This window comes from Panthera leo, chromosome B3 (assembly GCF_018350215.1).
Source record: "Panthera leo isolate Ple1 chromosome B3, P.leo_Ple1_pat1.1, whole genome shotgun sequence".
Lineage (NCBI taxonomy): Eukaryota > Metazoa > Chordata > Mammalia > Carnivora > Felidae > Panthera > Panthera leo.
This window is the reverse complement of record NC_056684.1, coordinates 124930826-124949490: the sequence shown is the minus strand read 5'-3', so window position 1 is coordinate 124949490 and position 18665 is coordinate 124930826. Positions and strand designations below refer to the sequence as shown.

At 35.9% G+C, this 18665-nt stretch overlaps 1 protein-coding gene across 5 annotated transcripts in view; it reads left to right on the top strand.

The window, feature by feature from the left end:
- The window catches only part of GTF2A1 (general transcription factor IIA subunit 1), a 44979-nt gene that overhangs the window by 19483 nt on the left and 6831 nt on the right, over positions 1–18665 (top strand). For all 5 annotated transcript variants that reach the window (XM_042943984.1, XM_042943985.1, XM_042943986.1 and 2 more), the window contains exons 5-8: positions 2912–2987; positions 4146–4279; positions 7146–7466; positions 12963–13052. In XM_042943984.1, the coding sequence (XP_042799918.1) occupies positions 2912–2987; positions 4146–4279; positions 7146–7466; positions 12963–13052 (621 nt within the window). The remainder of the gene's footprint in view (positions 1–2911; positions 2988–4145; positions 4280–7145; positions 7467–12962; positions 13053–18665) is intronic.

The window sequence follows — 18665 nt, the reverse complement described above, 5'->3', positions numbered from 1 at the left end:
ATTTTTGAGACAGAGAGAGACAGTGCATGAGCATGGGAGGGGCAGAGAGAGAGGGAGACACAGAATCTGAAGCAGGCTCCAGACTCTGAGCTGTTAGCACAGAGCCCGAGGCGGGGCTTGAACTCACGAACTGTGAGATCATGACCTGAGCTGAAGTCAGACGCTTAACCGACTGAGCCACCCAGGTGCCCCTGAAAAAGGAGTATTTAAAAAAAAATCACTTCTGTTTGTTGAGTGATGAGTAGTGAACCTCAAACTCATTTGTGATTGATAAGCCAGATAGGAAACAGGGCTCACCTACTAGACAAATGATTCCTTTTAAAATATGCCAGCCTTATAAATTTATAACTTGACAGAATTGCAAATTTCTGCACTATAGTGGAAATTACAGTTTTTAAATTCACAAAAAAAATCAAGCATATCTATTTGTACTTCCAGTTAAAGTTGCTGGAATTAATTTTTTCTGCATGAAAATCACAAAATTCCAGTCTATTATGGAATCACAAGAATTTTTATCATTCAAAAATTCCATTTCAGGTCTAATACCCCCAATTATTTTTTTTTAACCTCCACCCTTAAAAATAAAAGTCTAACTGTACGATATATATTGCAGTTGGTACTATTGAGACTGTTTCCTAGGGAATAACTTGTGTCATTTTAAAACCAAGTTTTGTAGAATCACTTGGAGTAGGCCCATCTTACTTAGATTTTCTAAGAATTTTAAGTGTTTGCGAGAGAATTTTGAATTAAAATTGTGTTTAAAGAGACTGGGGCAAAATCAGTAGCCCATCTCTTACCTGTTTTTTTTTCATCTCCTTGATTCCAAAAAGCATGTATTTAAACAGATCATGGGTCAGAAACGTCAATCAATAAAATGCATTAGCATCTATGTGTATTTTAGTATTTTACTTGATGTTGTCAGTGTTTGCCTCATACATTTTATATGTTCTGAAACATAATCACTGTGGGCTCCTTACCAATAAAAGGTTTTTGGGTTTTGTTTGTTTGCATTATTATTCCTGATTAGAAGATAGCCATTAAAAATAGTTTTGGGGTACCTGTGTGGCTCAGTTGGTTACGCATCTGACTCTTCGTTTGGCTCAGGTCCTGATCTCACTGTTTTGTGAGTTTGAGCTCCATGTCAGGCTCCATGATGACAGTGCAGAGTCTGCTTGGGATTCTCTGTCTCCCTCTCTCTCTGCTCCTTGCCCACTTATGCTGTCTCTGTCTCTCCCAGAATAAATAAACTTAAAAAAAAATTTTTTCTAAAAGTTCTAATTTTTTTTTTTAAAAAGGATTTTATTTTTAAGCAATCTCCACACCCAGCATGAGGCTTGAACTCTTGGGTCACATGCTGTACTGACTGAGCCAGCTAGGCACCCCAGTTTTGATTTTTTTTAATAGTTATGCATGCTTTGGAAATGAACACATTGAAAAGTTAAGTAATTCAGTAAGAATGGAGGATAGTGGTAATATATTAGGTAGAAAGGTATTTGAAAGAAATTACAAAACAAGACCAGGGTACCAGGGTGGCTCAGTTGGGTATGTGTTCGACTCTTGGTTTTGGCTCAGGTCATGATCTCCTAGTTAGTCAGCTCAAGCCTCCATCTGTCAGCTCTGTGCTGACAGTGTGGAGCTTTCTTCATATCTTCCCTCTCTCTGCCCTCCCTGCTTGTAGTTTCTCTCTCTCTCTCTCTCTCTCTCTCTCTTACTCTCACTCTCACTCTCAAAATAAATAAACTTCAAAAATACTGAAAACAAAACAGGATCTTCTATCAAACCAGTGTTGCAGGTTCTCTTTATGGAATAATTGCTCTAATGCATTATTCTAATGCTATTTCATATAATACGAGAATAAATTTTCAGTAGATATCAATAAAGGATGGTTTGTGTATGGTATGTCACTCCAGAAATATTTATTGGTAGCAACTTGAACGTGTAGAGGTGTGTAGGTGGTCATTGTGTCATGTATGATGTGTAGAAACTAGAGTTGTCACTTTGCCAGTATAGGGAGATCTATTAATCTTATAAAATATGAATTATAAGCCCTTAATATGTTTTTTTAATGTTTAGTTTGAGAGAGAGAAACCGAGTGGGGGAAGGACAGAGAGAGAGGGAGACAGAGAATGCGAAGCAGGCTCCATGCTGTCAGCACAGAGCCTGACATGGGGCCTTAACCCACAAACTGTGAGATCGTGACCAGGACCAAAGTCGGGTGCCTAAGCGACTGGCCACCCAGGTGCCTCTAGGCCCTTCGTATTTCTAAATAATATTTCTCAGTAGTAAATGGCTGTTAACTTACTCCTCAGACTTAGATTACCTTTCATTTGCCTATACAGACAAGATTTATTAAAATAAATGAAATGCAGAACCTGCATTTCATGAAGAGAACCTGGTGGGGCTATAGCTGTATTCTGGGGACATAGTGGGAATTTGAGGCTTTAGGTGTAGAAATGACAAGAAGAAACACATTTTCTTTTTCTTTCTTTTCTTTTTTAATGTTTATTTTTGAGAGAGAGAGAGAGAGAGAGCGCGCTGTGTGAGCAGGGGAGGGGCAGAGAGTGGGAGACAGAGGATCCAAAGTGAGCTCTGTGCTGGCAGTGAAGAGGGGCTTGAACCCACAAACCATGAGATCATGACCTGAGCCAAAGTCAGACACTTAACTGACTGGGCCACCCAGGCGCTTCATATTACTCTACTTAGTTGAAGTACTTAAGCAAAGCATTTAGGCTAGGTAGTCTTATCATTTTATAAAATGGGATTTAGTCTCATTAGAACTTTTAGTATTAGTATACACTAAACAATAAACTTCCAAATACTGTTAAAATGTGCCAGAGTTAAACTGAGGTACTCTTGTGCCCATATGCGGTTTTGATTTTTTTCCTTTGCTTTTTTTTTTTCCCCCCTCCAGAGCGCTGCTGCTACAGCTGCTACCTTGGCACTCCCTGCAGGCGTGACTCCTGTTCAACAGATATTAACAAATTCAGGTAATTAGGAATAACAGCACCATTATGTATATGTATAACTCAGAAAATTGTACCATCTAGTCTTTGTTTTGGCCTCATTGAAAAAAATCAGTGTTTGTTTTGTGATTTAGCTTATTAGGTTATTAAAATAAGATCAAGTACTACTGCACATTAAATGATAATTATTGCTGAGGATGCAGTAGGGAAGATAAAAATTGCACTTGAGCTTTTGATCTGTGAATAAGAATCCTATTTATTGAATGAAGTATAATCATATAGAAATACATAGGTTTTTACACCTTTCCATAGATTAATACGTACATAGATTTAATACTTACATAGATTAAACACCTTTAACTTGCCAAGTAAAACTTGACTCCTTTGAACAAATTTGTGATATCAAACTAAGTACTCTGTTTTATATAGCATGTCTGCATAAACTAACAAAATTTACTTGGGATTTTTGGCATATTAACGTTGGAAGAATTTATGTGGCTTTTAAGTATTCTTTCTGTAATCGTAATTATATAATTTCTTATTATTTTGCCAATAAAATTCTAAATTTGTAAAGAACTTTCTACATATTTTTAACGTGTAATTGTTGCTTTTTAATTATTTGAAGATTCTGCATCATCTAAAACAACAAAGAGAGGGATTCACTTCTATGTGTATAAGCCATGCATACAGTTAGGATTATGTGGCAATGATAATTGGTTCAGCAAGCGTTGATTGTTTTTAAGCATTTTGAAACTAAGTACCCTGGTGCTTTGGCTCAAGATACTAACAAACTGTTACACTTTCATGTCTTTAAGCTTTAAAAACAAAGAGCCCCTGAAAACATCTGATCTTGCTTACTGCTCTTTCATGACTCCTAACATGTTAGTAAAGATAATTTAAACTTCTAATCAATTCTCATAATCTGTTGTTAAAACTTTATTGGAAAAGAGTTTTATGAGGATAAGTAAGGAAAAGAAAACATTTTAAAACATTTATAAAACATGGAGAAAAGTGAGGAAGTTAAGTTTGCTGTGTATGGGTGACAACGCTTAATAAAATCGTTAGACTTCTTATTTGAGAATTAATAGGGCATTTTGGTGGTTTGACATTTACCATGAATTCATTTATTTGGAGATGGTTACTGCTAAAATGGTAACTTGTAATATATATGTTTTGCTTTAGGCCAGCTTCTTCAAGTAGTCAGAGCAGCCAATGGTGCCCAGTATATCTTCCAGCCTCAGCAGTCAGTGGTTCTCCAACAACAAGTTATACCACAAATGCAGCCTGGTGGAGTACAAGCCCCTGTTATACAACAGGTAATAGAGTCATAAGTTATGATCACCATGGGGTTCTTTTTTCTTCTTCTGTTTGAATTCTCTGGGTGGTTCCCTTTCTCTTTCTCATGGCTTTGTCTATACAAATGCTTAGACTATTCTCTAGTACTATACATCCTGTCATTCTAAATTACTCCTGTACACGTCACAGCTTAACTTACATTCAATATGTTTAAGACTAAGTTGTCATTATCCTTGCTTATCTTTCATCATCCCTCCGAACATGTTTTTCAGTCAGTGGCACCACTCTCCAGCTTCTAAGCCTCCCAAGTTATCTGGTATTCATTCAACAAATATTTACTGTGTGGCTGTGTATCAGGGTCTTTGCAAGGGACTAGAGATTTAAGAGTGAACAGGGCAGGCATGAATCTAGTTTCATGAAGCTTATACATTTTCTGGAAGTGGGTGTGGGGTGTGGGATCCTCCCCCTCCTTTACCTTTAATATGCAACGCATCACAAATTCCTACCAATTCTTAATAGCTCCTTTTTTTCAGACTGCAGTTTTAACATGTTTGCAGTTCCTTAATATGTTTGAAACTAGTTTTCTTTTCTCAGACTCTTATCATTTCCTTAGTTCATGCTTTCTTAATTTCTCACTTAAAATACAATTATCCTCTCAGTACTATATATATATACACACACGCTATATACTATGTGTAAAATGTGAGCGGGGCACCTCGGTGGCTCAGTTGGTTAAGCGGCCGCCTTCGGCTCAGGTCATGATCTCGTGGTCTGTGAGTTTGAGCCCTGCATCAGGCTGTGTGCTAGCAGCTCAGAGCCTGGAGCCTGGTTTGGATTCTGTGTCCCGCCCCTCCCCCCAGTAGTGCTCTGTCTCTCTGTCTCTCAAAAATAAATAAATGTTAAAAAATTTTTTAAAAATGTGAAGGTGTTGTATATACATATGTATATATATATATATATAATTACACACACTATATACATATATATACACACTTTAATACTATAGTTATCCTCCTAATTGATTTCCCTGACTCTAGTCTTGTGCCCTCCTAACCTGTTACTCTGTATTTGTAGTTATTTTTCTAAAATCCTTAAAATAATGATTTCCCCTTGCCTATTGGAAAAAGTCTAAACTCCTCAGCATGGTTCACAGGATCTTTGGTTTTTTTTGGATCTTGTTTTTTTGTTCTCTTCAGGTTTATTTCTTGCCATGCTTCTAGTTATCTGCTTCAGCTGCTGTTTAGATCAAAGTTAAATATTTGTATCTACTTGTGTGCCAGGTGTTAAACTCTTATACTATGAAGACAAAGAGGAAAGAGAAATGGTTATTTTCTTGAGGAACTTAGGTACTTTAAAAAAGAGACACATAAATACATAATGTTTGTATAATAGTATGAAGATAGAGGTAAGATCAGAGAAGCATTAATCCATCTGATTTACAGCTTTCCAGATTTTCTCCTGCTATTACTTTTGGGTTTCACTTGATATTACTCTTCTACTTAGAATGTCCTTTGGCCTTCGTTCCAGCAACTCCCTCCACTCCCGCTGCCCCCCAGGCAAACCAACCAACTGACCAAATGGAAAAACCTGGCTAATCTTCCAAGCACAAATGAACTCAAGTATTAACCTATTAGGAAGGCTTCTCTGACCATACCTTGTCCCTCAAGCTGAATTTAATACTCTGTCCTGTGTTTTCATAACATCATATCATACTTCTGTTACACCTTCTGTCTTTTTTTTTTCTTTAAAGTTTGTTTATTAGAGCGTGCAAGCAGGGGAGGGGCAGAGAGAGAGGGAGAGAGAATCCCAAGCAGGCTGTGCACTGTCAGCATGAAGCCCAGAGCTTGAACTCCGAAACCAAGAGTTGGACGCTCACCCAACTTGAGCCACCCAGATGTCCTTAAGCCTTCTATCTTCTTGAGTTGTTTTATTGCTTTGCCTATGCACCATTAATCTGTAAACTTCTTAAGAGAAATATTGTTTTATTTTGCATTCCTTGAAACTAAAGGCAAGTAATTGCCATTCATTGTTTTTATTTATCACTAGGAAGTCTCTGCTTTTTATTTATTAAGTATAATTATAAATATGTTTATTATAAAAGATATAATTAATATTTGTTGATATGTTCTTTTTGAGTTGTGGTTTACCTTAGAATTCCAGATGCTGAAAGGAACTTGAGAAATTGTCTGATCTGGTGTGGTTGCATGGTTAGAATCAGCTGGGGAGCTTTAAATGATTACATTTCTGCTCACACCAGTTAAATCAGAATAATAGGACTGGGGCCCAAATACCAGTATTTTTTAAGTTACCAGGTGGTTGTAATTTGCAGCCAGGGTTGAGAACCATTGATCCTAGTATAACAGTGAAGTGACAAAAGCCAAGGGAGGTTAAGTGACATGCCTCTGCTACATCTCTACCTGGGATCTTAAACAAAACTAGGACCTAAGACTTCACATTTCCAGTGCGGTGTTCTCCACAGGGAGGCAGTGTAACATAATAATTAGAGCAAAGTCAGAAAGTCTAGCTTAAGATTTTGCCTTTTAGTGACTGGCAGGTTGGTGAGTTACTATACCTATCCATACATCAAATAAATAAACTTATATGTAACTCTTAGTCCAGAATCTGCCATGTACATATACAGAGCAAGTGCTCAGTAAATGAAACAGTTATTTTCAGAAAATCTTTTTTCCTTCAGAAATTTGAATGGTAAAATGGAAGTGGATCAGTATACTAGTTAAACATTCCTTTTATGCCTTGGTAGTTTTAACGGTGTGAGATACGGTCATTTTTGGTGACTCTTCAGCTTTTAGGTCTGTCTGTGTACCACATGAAACTGAGCTGCTTGGTCCTCTGACTAGTTTTTAATATGGGTTTCTTTTGCCTTAGGTACTGGCCCCTCTTCCTGGAGGGATTTCACCACAGACGGGTGTCATCATTCAGCCACAGCAAATCTTATTTACAGGAAATAAGACTCAAGTTATACCTACAACAGTGGCTGCACCAACACCGGCACAGGCACAGATAACTGCAGCTGGCCAACAGCAACCACAGGCCCAGCCTGCTCAGCCACAAGCTCCATTGGTGTTACAGGTTGATGGAACTGGGGATACGTCATCTGAAGAAGATGAAGATGAAGAAGAAGACTATGATGATGATGAGGAGGAAGACAAAGAGAAAGATGGAGCTGAGGATGGGCAGGTAGAAGAAGTAAGTTTGTAGTAAAAGACTTGAAACGAGAAACTATTAGTTTCTTTTATCCAGTGCCAAACTGATGAATTATATTCTATTTTTTCAGAGGCTGTTAGGGTATTATACAATATACAGATTTTAATATAAAGTTAGATTTTTAACCTAATAAGGGTTTTAGATTTTTCTGGTTGTATTTATCTTCATGAAGTATTGTTTCATATAGCTGACAATAAAAAATGTGTATCAAATTGAGTTGTATTTATAAAGGGGGTGGAGACAGTGTACGTAATGCTAGTTTTCTGGCTTATGCATTCACGATATGGTTTAAACATACGACATTGGTAGAACAGATAAATATGGTTAATCTTTTGCTTCAGTAATTAGAAAGGTATGGCAACATTTGGGAAGAGAGGAAACTTGAGAAAAAAGCTGAACGTGACTTCCTTTTGGTCTGTATTCCATATCAGTTCCTTACATCACTTTATCTACTCTTAGTGTCCATCATGAGTTAAGCAAAGTATTCTTTCTTAGTCTTTCTTAGTTATGTATTTCTAGAAGCGTATATCTTTGTTTATATATCTTTGTTTTCCTTAGTGTTCTTGCTTAGTTACTTGTGTTCAAGGTGACATTTGTCTTAACAGTTTTCATTGTTACTGCTTTCTGCAACCTAAGATGTAAATTTGTTTATCCTAGTACAAATTTCTTTAAATTATCTAATGTTTTTTTAAAAAATATTTAAGATAAAAACATCCTTACATCCACCTCTAGTTAAAAATAATCCCATACTTTGTTCAAGTCCCCTGAGTGCCTCGCCCCAATCCCCATTCTCTTCCCTCTTCCTTCTGTCATCAGAGTAACCATGCTCATGAATTTTGTGTTTACCATCTGTACTTATATTCCTGAAGAGCATATTGTTTAATTGTGAATGCCTATTTATAACATAAATGGAGTAATTTCTGTATTCTTCTGCAGGTTGACTTTTTTTTCCCCTCAAGGTGGTATTTCTGAGGTTCATCTAAGTTACTGCATATACCTAGAATTATTTTCACTGTTGAATATACCATAGCTTATTTATCCATATCTGATGTGATGGGTTGTGTCTACTTGTTTACTGTTATAAAATATTTTGGAGTGTGTCTTCTGAGGACACACGCATGACTTTCTTTTAAGTGTTATACCTAACCATTGAATTACTAGATTCTAAGGCATGCACATCTTCAACTTTACAATAAAATGCCAGATTGTACTAATGTCTTCACTGATACTTGATATTGTTAGGCTCCTTAATTTTTGGCAGTCTGATAGGTAGAAAGTGGTGTTTCTTTTTGGTTTTAATTTGCATTTCCTTGATTAATCATGATATTTATCATCTTTGATTCTTTCATGTTTTCTCAATTGACAATTAAATATTAAAAAGGGCAGCTTTTCTTACCTCATTGGCTAAACCTTCCAGAACAATATTGATTAAAAATAGCAGGCACCCTTACCTTGTTTTTTTTTTTTTTTTTTTTAAAGTTTGTTTATTTATTTTGAGAGAGTACGTGCGTGCAAACAGGGGAGGAGAAGAGAAAGACGGGGAGAGAGAATGCCGAGCTCCACTGAGTGTGGAGCCACGTAGGGTTCAGTCTCAGGACCCTGGGATCATGACCTGAGCTGAAATAAAGAGCCACATCAAGAGACGCTCAACCACTGAGCCACCCAGATGCCCCTTTCTTATCTTATTCTTAATCTTAAAGGGAACCCTTTCTATGATTCACTATTTAATATAATGTTTACTATAGATTTTTTATGGATATCTTTTCTCTGGTTAAGGAAGTTCTCTTTTATTCAAATTAAGAGCTTTGCTTTATTTTTTATATCATAAATAAATATTGAATTTTATTAAACACTTTTTCTGCAACTATTAGATCATCATACAATTTCTTATCCTTAATCTGTTATTTATAACTACTTGCACTAATTGGTTTTCTACATGTAAACCAATTTTGTATTCCTGGGATAGCATGACTTGAGTATTGCCCTTTTTATGAATTGCTGAATTACTTACACTTAGTTCAGGATTTTTGCATGTATATTCATGAACAATACTGTCTGATTTTCTGTTCTCATACTCTTTACTAGGTTTTCAGGTTTATGATAGTCTTATAAAATGAATTCTGGCAAATATTCCATCTTCCTTGGACTTTTTTTTTCTAAGATTATACTTAATTGTTCTGTGAATATTTGTTAAAGTATGCTGTTAAAAATATCTGATGCTAGTAATGTCTTTACTCTGTTCAAGTATCTTTCTTTTTGAGACTGAATAAGTTATATTTTCTAGTATTACATATTTAAATGTTTAATTAGCATAAAGTTAATGATAATCTTTTTGGTGTCAGAATCATATGTAGTCATTTCCTTTTTTTTAATATTCTCATTTCTGATATTTGTGTCTTCTTGCCCTTCTTTTCTTGTTCAGTTTTGCCAGAGGCATATTGATTTCATTGATGTTTTTTAAGAATCAACTTTTAGCTTTATTCTCCTTAGTGTATTTTTTTCTATTTCATTAATTCTTGTTGTGACTAAACTGTTTTATTTGTAGAGAATATGATCTGTGTGACGGGACTTGCTTTATGTGGTCACTATTTGCATATGCTTCTGTATATTTGAAAAGACTGTTTTCTGCAGTTGTTTTGTTGTCTTCTGTATGTACCATTAGAATTAGATGTTAATCGTTTTCTTTGGATAGTCTACTTACATATCTAAGGTAAGATATGTCTACCTTACTAAAATTTTTGTGTGCTGACACCATCATTGATTACTGAGTGAGATATGTTCAGATCTCCTACTATGATAGTGGATTTGTTTTGTTTTCATTATGCTTTTTATAATTTGAACCTAAAAATGGATGTACATAAGCTTAAATATGTGTTTTCCAGTGAATTGAACCATTTATGATTATATAGTTTCCTGTTTTATCTACAGTTTTTTTCCCCATACAGTCTGTTTTGTGTGACATTAATAGAGCCATGTCAACTTTGTTCAGTTAGAATTTGCCTGCCTGGTATGGCTCTATTCATTCTTTTACTTCAACATTTTTTTGGATCCCTAAGTTTTAAGCGTGTCTTTTTTATGTGAAATACTGCTATGTATGCTGTCATGTTACAAAATTTTTATATGGGCCAAGACTATTCAGTAGGAAAGAATGGTCTTATTCAACAAATGTAGCAACCAAATATCCATCCGCATGCAAAACAGTGAAGTTGGACCCCTACCTCACACCATATACAAAATTAGCTCTTAATGGGTCAAAGACCTAAATGTAAGAGCTAAAACTATAAAACTCTTAGAGGAAAACAGGACAGAAGCCTCACAACACTGGTTTTGTTAATAGTTTCTTAGATGGGACACCAAAAGCACAGGGAATAAAAATAATAATAATAATAACATGGACTTAATAGATTAAAAACTTATGTGTGTCTAAGGACTATGTCCAAAAAGTGAAAAGTCCATCTACAAAATAGGGGAAAATATTTGCAAATCACATACCTGATTAGAGCTTAATATCCAGAATAGAGAACTTTTAAAATTCTACAACAAACAACTCTATTCCAAAGTGAGCAAAGGACTTAAATAGACATTTCTCCAAGGAGGATATACAGATAGCCAACAAGCCTGTGAAAAAATGTTCAATATTACTGTTTATTACAGAAATGCAAATCTCAAAACCACAAAGAGATACCACTTGATGTTTATTTACCGGGATGGCTGTAATCACAAAAGAAAAAAGGGAGACAGATGTGGGGCATGCCTGGGTGGCTCAGTTGGTTAAGTGTCCGACTCTTGATTTTGGCTGAGGTCATGATCTGACAGTTGTGAGATCGAGCCCCGTCTCAGGCTCCACACTGAGCCTGTTTGGGATTCTCTGCCCCCCTCTCTCTCTTTCTCCCCCCCCCCCCCCCCCCCCGCTCCCATCCACTCTCTCAAAAAAAAAAAAAAAAAAAAAAATGCTAATAAGAGAGAGACCAGATACTGTTGGGGATGTGGAGAAATTGGAATTCTTGTGCATCGCTGATGGAGATGCAAAATGGTATAGCTGCTGTGGAATATGGTTTGGGGGTTCCTCAAAATGTTAAGCGTAAAAATATCATATGACCCAGCAATTCTTCTAAGTATATATATAGGAAAATTGAAAATAGGTATTCAAACAGAAGCTTGTGTGTGAATGTTCAAAACTGTTTACAAAATCCAAAAAAATGTAAATAACCCAAATGTCTATCAGTTGGTGGAGGGACAAATTAAAATGTGGTTTATCCATACAACGAAGTATTATTTAGCCAGGAAAAGGAACAAAGTACTGGCTTATGCTACAGCATGGATGAACCTCACACATTATAAGTTAAAGAAACCACACCACAGGTTATATGTGTATATTGTATGTTTCCATTTATATGAAATATCTAGAGGTAAATATATAGTGACAGAAAGCAGTAAGTCGGGGGCTGGGAAGAGGTGGGAATGGGGAGTGACCGCTTAATGGTAAAGGTGATGAAATTATTCTGGAATTAAATAGTGGTGATAATTGCACACATTGTGAATGTACTAAGTATGATTGGTTGTACACTTTAAAATGGTTAAAGTGGTGAATTTTATGTGAATTTTACCTCAATAAATTGCTTTTACCTTTACATTGGTGATAATCTATTTTAAATGAAAGAATACATATACATACACATATATGTGAGATACAGGCCTAGTTATAGACATAGACTTAATATCACCTTATTTTCCTTTCCACTTTTATTTTGTCCTGTCTTCTTTTTCTCTGTTAATTAAAAATTTGGGTTATATCTTTTATCCTCTCAAATAACTGAGGTCAAATTTAATATCTTTGGTCATTTTATACACTAGTTAGATCTTGGTCTTTAATTCTTTTGGGGACTGAGATCCTTTCCCACCCTTCCACAGGTCCCCTTTTCATTTGAATGCCTTAGGTAATTATACTGCAAGCCTCCACCATTACCATCAGAATGGTAGACCTGCTAATATTATAAACAGTCTTAGTCCTCAGTGTTGTATACACAAGCCAGACTCCTAGCCTGTTTTAGAGCCCCTTTTTCCTCCAACTTCACCATTTTTTCCCCTTTTACTCTGCTACTTCTGGTGGTACATAATGCCATTATCTCATTAAACCTTTGTATTTTCTTAGGTCCCCTTCTAGGCATTTAAACAGTTATTGAAGAGAATAATCGTGTGCTATTCTGAAAGAATGAAGGAAATAAAATCTCTTTTCAGACTTTAAAGTTATGTAGCTTAACTACTTTAATTTTTGGTTTCTTGCTGGCATTTCAGTACCCTTGGCAAAGTCTTAACCATAGCTGATTAACAATATGTTTGTGGTGTATATGTGTGTGTGTGTGTATGGTTCTATCTGACCCTTCATTCTCGAAGAACATCAAAGTCATTGTGTATTAGAAGGGGCTTTTTCTAGTAACACGTGAAGTATAAATAAATCCTGTTCTTTCTTATTTGTAGGAGCCCCTCAACAGTGAAGATGATGTGAGTGATGAGGAAGGACAGGAACTCTTTGATACAGAAAATGTTGTTGTATGCCAATATGATAAGGTAAGGATTTTATCAGATTACTGACATTTTTTTGTTATGATTTCTTCCCTAAATATCTGTTCTACCTTGTTCAAACATTTGGGCAGCTAATTGATGCCTCTTACATTCAGTATAAACAGTGAATGAAAACATTGTTATAGTTGATTATTTTAATAAAATGAGAAATTATTTATGTAGCTGTACATTTGAAAAATGTTACAGTAAAATCATGAGGAGAGGTAGGCGTTTTCCAATTTACTCTGTCTTCCACTTGTTAACAAAGTAAACAGAGCCACTTTGAGGTTGTCCTTTAACATTAATAATCTAGTGGAATAACCCCATTTTCCCTTTAGCTTCAACTACTTTAAAACTAAAAGGCTTTAATTGAATTCTGTCACTTTTTTTTTTTATTACTAAGGACAGAACTAGGGCAATAAGCAGGACTGATAACAAATAGATGTGTTTTTACTAAAAATCATTTAAAAAATTATTCACCTTTGCTTTATTTTGGTAGCATTAGGTATTTTTAAACTAGGTGTCTGAGAATTGGTTATTGAATCTTTGTTTTCCTAGTTCTCCAGAAGGATGCTACCATCCAAGTATCTTTGTTGTACTTATAGGCATTATTGTTGAGATTTTGTTACTTGCTGAAACATTTAATTTGGAATAAAATTGTTTGCTGTTTATAATCATTAAATTTATAATAAATCTACAAAGTATATTGCATTTATAATTTAATTTCAGCAGTGGTCTTTACAAAATGATGAAAACCCTAACCGAAGCAATTGGGTTTTTGTTTGTAAGCACCACTCATTCATGAAACAAATACTTACTAAGTATCTACATGTGCCAGGCACTGGAGCTGCAATCATGATTATGCAAAATTTGTGCTCTGCATGAATTTCCTTAACAAATGATGAAGAGCTTAAATTTGTGTTGCTTCTATAGAAATGAATTTCCTAAGTAGCCATGCTTATTGCAAAGAGAACTGTAGGGAAATGTCAAAACAATGAATCTTAACATTTTGTAATGAAAAGGTAAAGTCAAACCAGTTAATTTATCAGAGAGATTACGGAATAAAGTCCGTGAGGCCATTGATACCGAATTACCAGAGCATCCACTCTTGTACTGTGTGACTTTTGGATAAGCTTCTTAAAACCTTATGTTATAATAAATGTAGTTTCTTGTTACATTTATGTAGAGGAAGAGTATTAAGGTTAAAATAGATACCAATAAACCTTTGTTGTCAGGAAATGTGAAAGGAACCTCATACAACTAAATTATCCAGAACACAATTTCTTTTTTTTTTTTTTTTAATGTTTATTTATTTTTGAGAAAGAGCTTTCAAGCATGCAAGCAGGGGAAGGGCAGAGAGAGAGGGAGATAGACAATCCCAAGCAGGTTCTGTGCTGTCAGCACAGAGCCTGACATGGGGATCGAACTGAGATTATGAGATTATGCATGAGATTATGACCTGAGCTGAAATCAGGAGTCAGACGCTTAACTGATGGAGCCACCCAAGCACCCCCAGAACACAATTTCACGATGACAAGAGGTCAGATTTATTGGGCTAGGGAGGCCTTTACCCTAGCTAGATTGAAGAATATACTTCTCAGTATTTTCATATTATAAGAATGGTTGTATTCTCCTTTGTTATAAATTGTGCATATAATATTTGAAATGTTCAAATTGGTTTGATTTGCTCCTAAAGACATTTTAGTGTTTTAAACAGAAACCCAAAATAGCTTTAAATAGTATATTGAATGATAAACAATTGTAAAGTTTACAGAGATCTAATTTGTAGAATCAAGTGAGTTCTGGAGGGCTGGGCTTGATGTTTTAGTCAATGATAAAGAACACTGGTGTTCTATGAATTTGTTAAAATAGGGTTGGATATAGTTTGAGCAACTTGTATTTTAGGATTTTATATTTGAAGCCTAAACTTTAGAATTTCAATAGTGAGTCAATTTTAGAATACATTATCTTATTTATAGAAAGAATAATGAAGTCAATGTTGCCAATCAAAACCATAGTTAAACCTAATAATGAGGCAGAGTTCTCTCTTATTATGAATAAAGACTGATGGCATTAGGTGTTGAGGCTTCAGCTTTATTGGTAATTTTACTTAATATGCTTGAAGTGTTGAGTATATGGACTATTATTTGATCCTGAAACTTTTTTACATTTGCTTTTTGCATGTTGTCTTACAGCAGAATGCCATCAATTTCTTTACTTGTCTGGGGAATTTCTTTTTCTGGGCTACTCAACACTTTCTTGTTTATATAAACCCATTGTCTTTCAGGTTGCAGTCACTTGCTTCATGCTGGAAATAAATTTGTATACCCATTTTTGGATAGCTACTACTTTCTCTGTAGGAGTGGTAAAGAAAAGAGGAAACAGAGGTCTTTTCATTCAACAGTGTCTATGATGTACCAGGAAACTGTGCTAGGAGGTTGACATACTCTAGTGAACAAAATAAAACAGTTCCTGCCATTAGGAAGTTTAGTCAAGGGAAACAGATGCTAAAACTTAATAATAAATTATTATGGTATGTTAGAAGCTGATAATTGGTATGGATAATTGGTAGGAAAGGGACAGGTTACAGTTTTTAAAAGATTAGTCTTATTAGATCTTTTGAAAAAATAACATTTGAACAAGACTTGAAGAGAGCTGGGGTGCCTGGGTGGCTCAGTTGGTTGTGTCTCTTGATTTTGGCTCAGGTCATGATTTTCAAGGTAATGGGCTCGAACCCCACGGAGTAGAGAGCCAGCTTGAGATTTTCTCTCTCTCTCTCTCTCTCTCTCTCTCTCTCTCTCTCTCTCTCTGTCTCTGCCCATCCCCTGCTCACACTCCCTTTTGCAAAATAAATAAACTTAAAAAAAACAACAACAACAAAAAAACCTCTTGAAGAGAGTTAGCCTTGTCATTATCTAATAACAGAGCCTGCTTGTTGTGTGTGAGGGGTGGCACAGGGGCCAGACCAGAATTGTTGGACTGGGGATGCAGGGGAGGGGATATAGTAGTAGATTAAGTCAGAGGTAAGTGGGGGCAGGTGGTGTGGAACTTCGCAAGGGTGTGGGTTCTTGTGCGTGAATTGGGAAGTTATTGGAAGGTTTCAAATAGATAGATGTAGTTATCACTTACATTTTAATTCTAAAAGGATTACTTTGCTTTCTTTATTGAGAGTAGATTGTGTAGAGGAAGCAGAGGTGAAACAAGGAGACTAACAGGATGTTGTAATCCAAGTGAGAGACAATGGTGAGTCAGGCTTGGGGGATAGTGTTGGAAATGGTGAGAAGCAGCTGAATCTTGGATATGTCTTGAAGGCAGAATCAGCAAGATTTTCTCTTCCTGGCTATGTGGTAGAAAAGAAAAAGAGGAATCAAGAATGATTCCAACATTTTTTGATGAGGACCCAGAAAGAAGAATGGAGATGCCATCAGCTCAGAAGGGAATCTTATCTACATAGTGTATTTTTCAACCAGAGCTATAAGACCACTTAATGCAAGAGTTTCTGCCCAGTCTACAGTTTTAATTTTATGTTGCTCTATTTTCTTGTACTAAGTAAGAAAAATTTGGTAAATATTAAATGTGTATATAAAGTTTAACTCAGTGATCTAGGGGAAAAGTATGACAGTTTTCAAATACATGAAGGGTATATATATATATATATGTGTGTGTGGGTGTGGGTGTGTGTGTGTGTGTGTGTGTGGGTGTATTTTGTTTTTTTGTTTTTTTAATTAAGTCCCTGAAGGTAGAGTTAGGATCAGTAAGTGGAAGTTTCGAGAAAGCAGATTTCAGTAAGCGGTAAAATATGAAAGACTTGTAGAGAGCAGCCCCAGAATGGAATAACTTAATTTGCAATTCTTTGACACTCCCCCCCCCCCCCCCCCCCCAATCCTACTTAAGCAGACAGTGAACAGCAGTTTGCCAAGAATATGCTATGGAAATGTTTGCATTGGGAAGTTAGACTGTGGAATTTTAGGAATGAGTTCTCAGAACGTATCTGTACAAGTGAACATTTCTGGATAATTATATGAAATGACCTGATTTAGTAAAAAGTGTGTTAGACCAGAACTTGAGAATCATCTTTGTCATTTATTAGCAATATACCCCTGGTCAACTCATTGAACGTCTCCAGGCATGATTTCCTCTTTCGAATATGAAAGCCTAACCTACTCAATTTTGAAGTCCCTTTAAACCAGAGAAGAGGGAGAACGGTTGGTCTTTCTTTGAAGATGTGGAGCTTGAACCGAAAATTGAATGATGTATGGGACTTGGAAAAGGAAGAAAGGGCATTTCAGTTGATTAAATTTTGTGACTTCTTTTTCCCCTTAAATCCATGAATTGCAAACAACTAAAAACTATAAATGAAAGTAAAGATGGGAATGCCCAAGGTCTGGTCCAGTTTGAACACTGCCATTCCCCCTTTGGCTTAATTGCAGATATACATAGTTTTTGAAATCTAAGTAATCAGATATATTTGTTAAATACTGCCAAGTATAAGGTTCCACGTTAGGTCTTGAGAAAACGATGTTTTACTTTGGTAGGAGAAAATAATTTATATATATATATACTTAGAAATGATACTAGAAATGTGTTTAGGAATACCACTGAAAATTAACAATTAGACTACTTTTTGAGGCACCTGGGTGGCTCATTTGGTTATGCATCTGACTCTTGATTTCAGCTCAGGTCATGATCTCATGGTTCATGAGATTGAGCCCCGCATAGGGCTCTGCGCTAACATTGCAGAGCCTGCCTGGGATTCTGTCTCTCACTCCCCCAACCCCCGCCACGTGCATGCGTAGTGCTCTCTCTCTCTGTCTCTCTCTCTCAAAATAAATAAATTTAAAAAAAAAAAGTACTTTTAGCTGATGTGATTAGGGAAAGCTTTGAGAATAGTTATTTTTGAGGTGGATCTTGAAATAGGAATTGAATTTGTAAAAATGGGAGCAAGGGATGAGACTTCTTTTGATTGAAATAAAGTCTTTGAGAAATGTGGAGGTAGGAAATAAGCTTGGAAGGTGAGTTGTTACCAGGTCATTTAGAAATAGAAATAGTCAAGCAGAGGTGATTGGGTTTTTTTTTTTAGGTTTTGTTTTTTTTTTTTTTTTTTAATGTTTATTTTTGAGAGAGAGAGAGAGAGTGGGAGTAGGGGAGGGACAAAGAAAGGGAGACACAGAATCCAAAGTAGGCTCCAGGCCCTGAGCTGTCAGCACAGAGCCCGATGTGGGGCTTGAACTCATGAACCACAAGATCATGACTTGAGCCAAAGTCAGATGCTTAACTGTCTGAGCCACCCAGGCACCCCTCAAACTCTTGTAAAACACAGAAGAGGGAACATTGTACTAAAATCATTTTATAAGTTCAGTATTACCCTGACACCAAAACCAGACAAGGACACCACAAGAAAAGAAAATCATAGTAGGCCAGTATTCCTAATGAACATAGATGCCAAAATCCTCAATAAAATAGCAGCAAGCTGAATTCAACAATGTATTGAGATGATCATATACCATGACCAGGACCAAGTGGTCTTTATTTTAGGGGATCCAAGGGTGATTCAACATACACAAATCAATCAATGTGATAAAAAAATTTTCAAACTTTTTTAATTAAAAAAATTTTAAA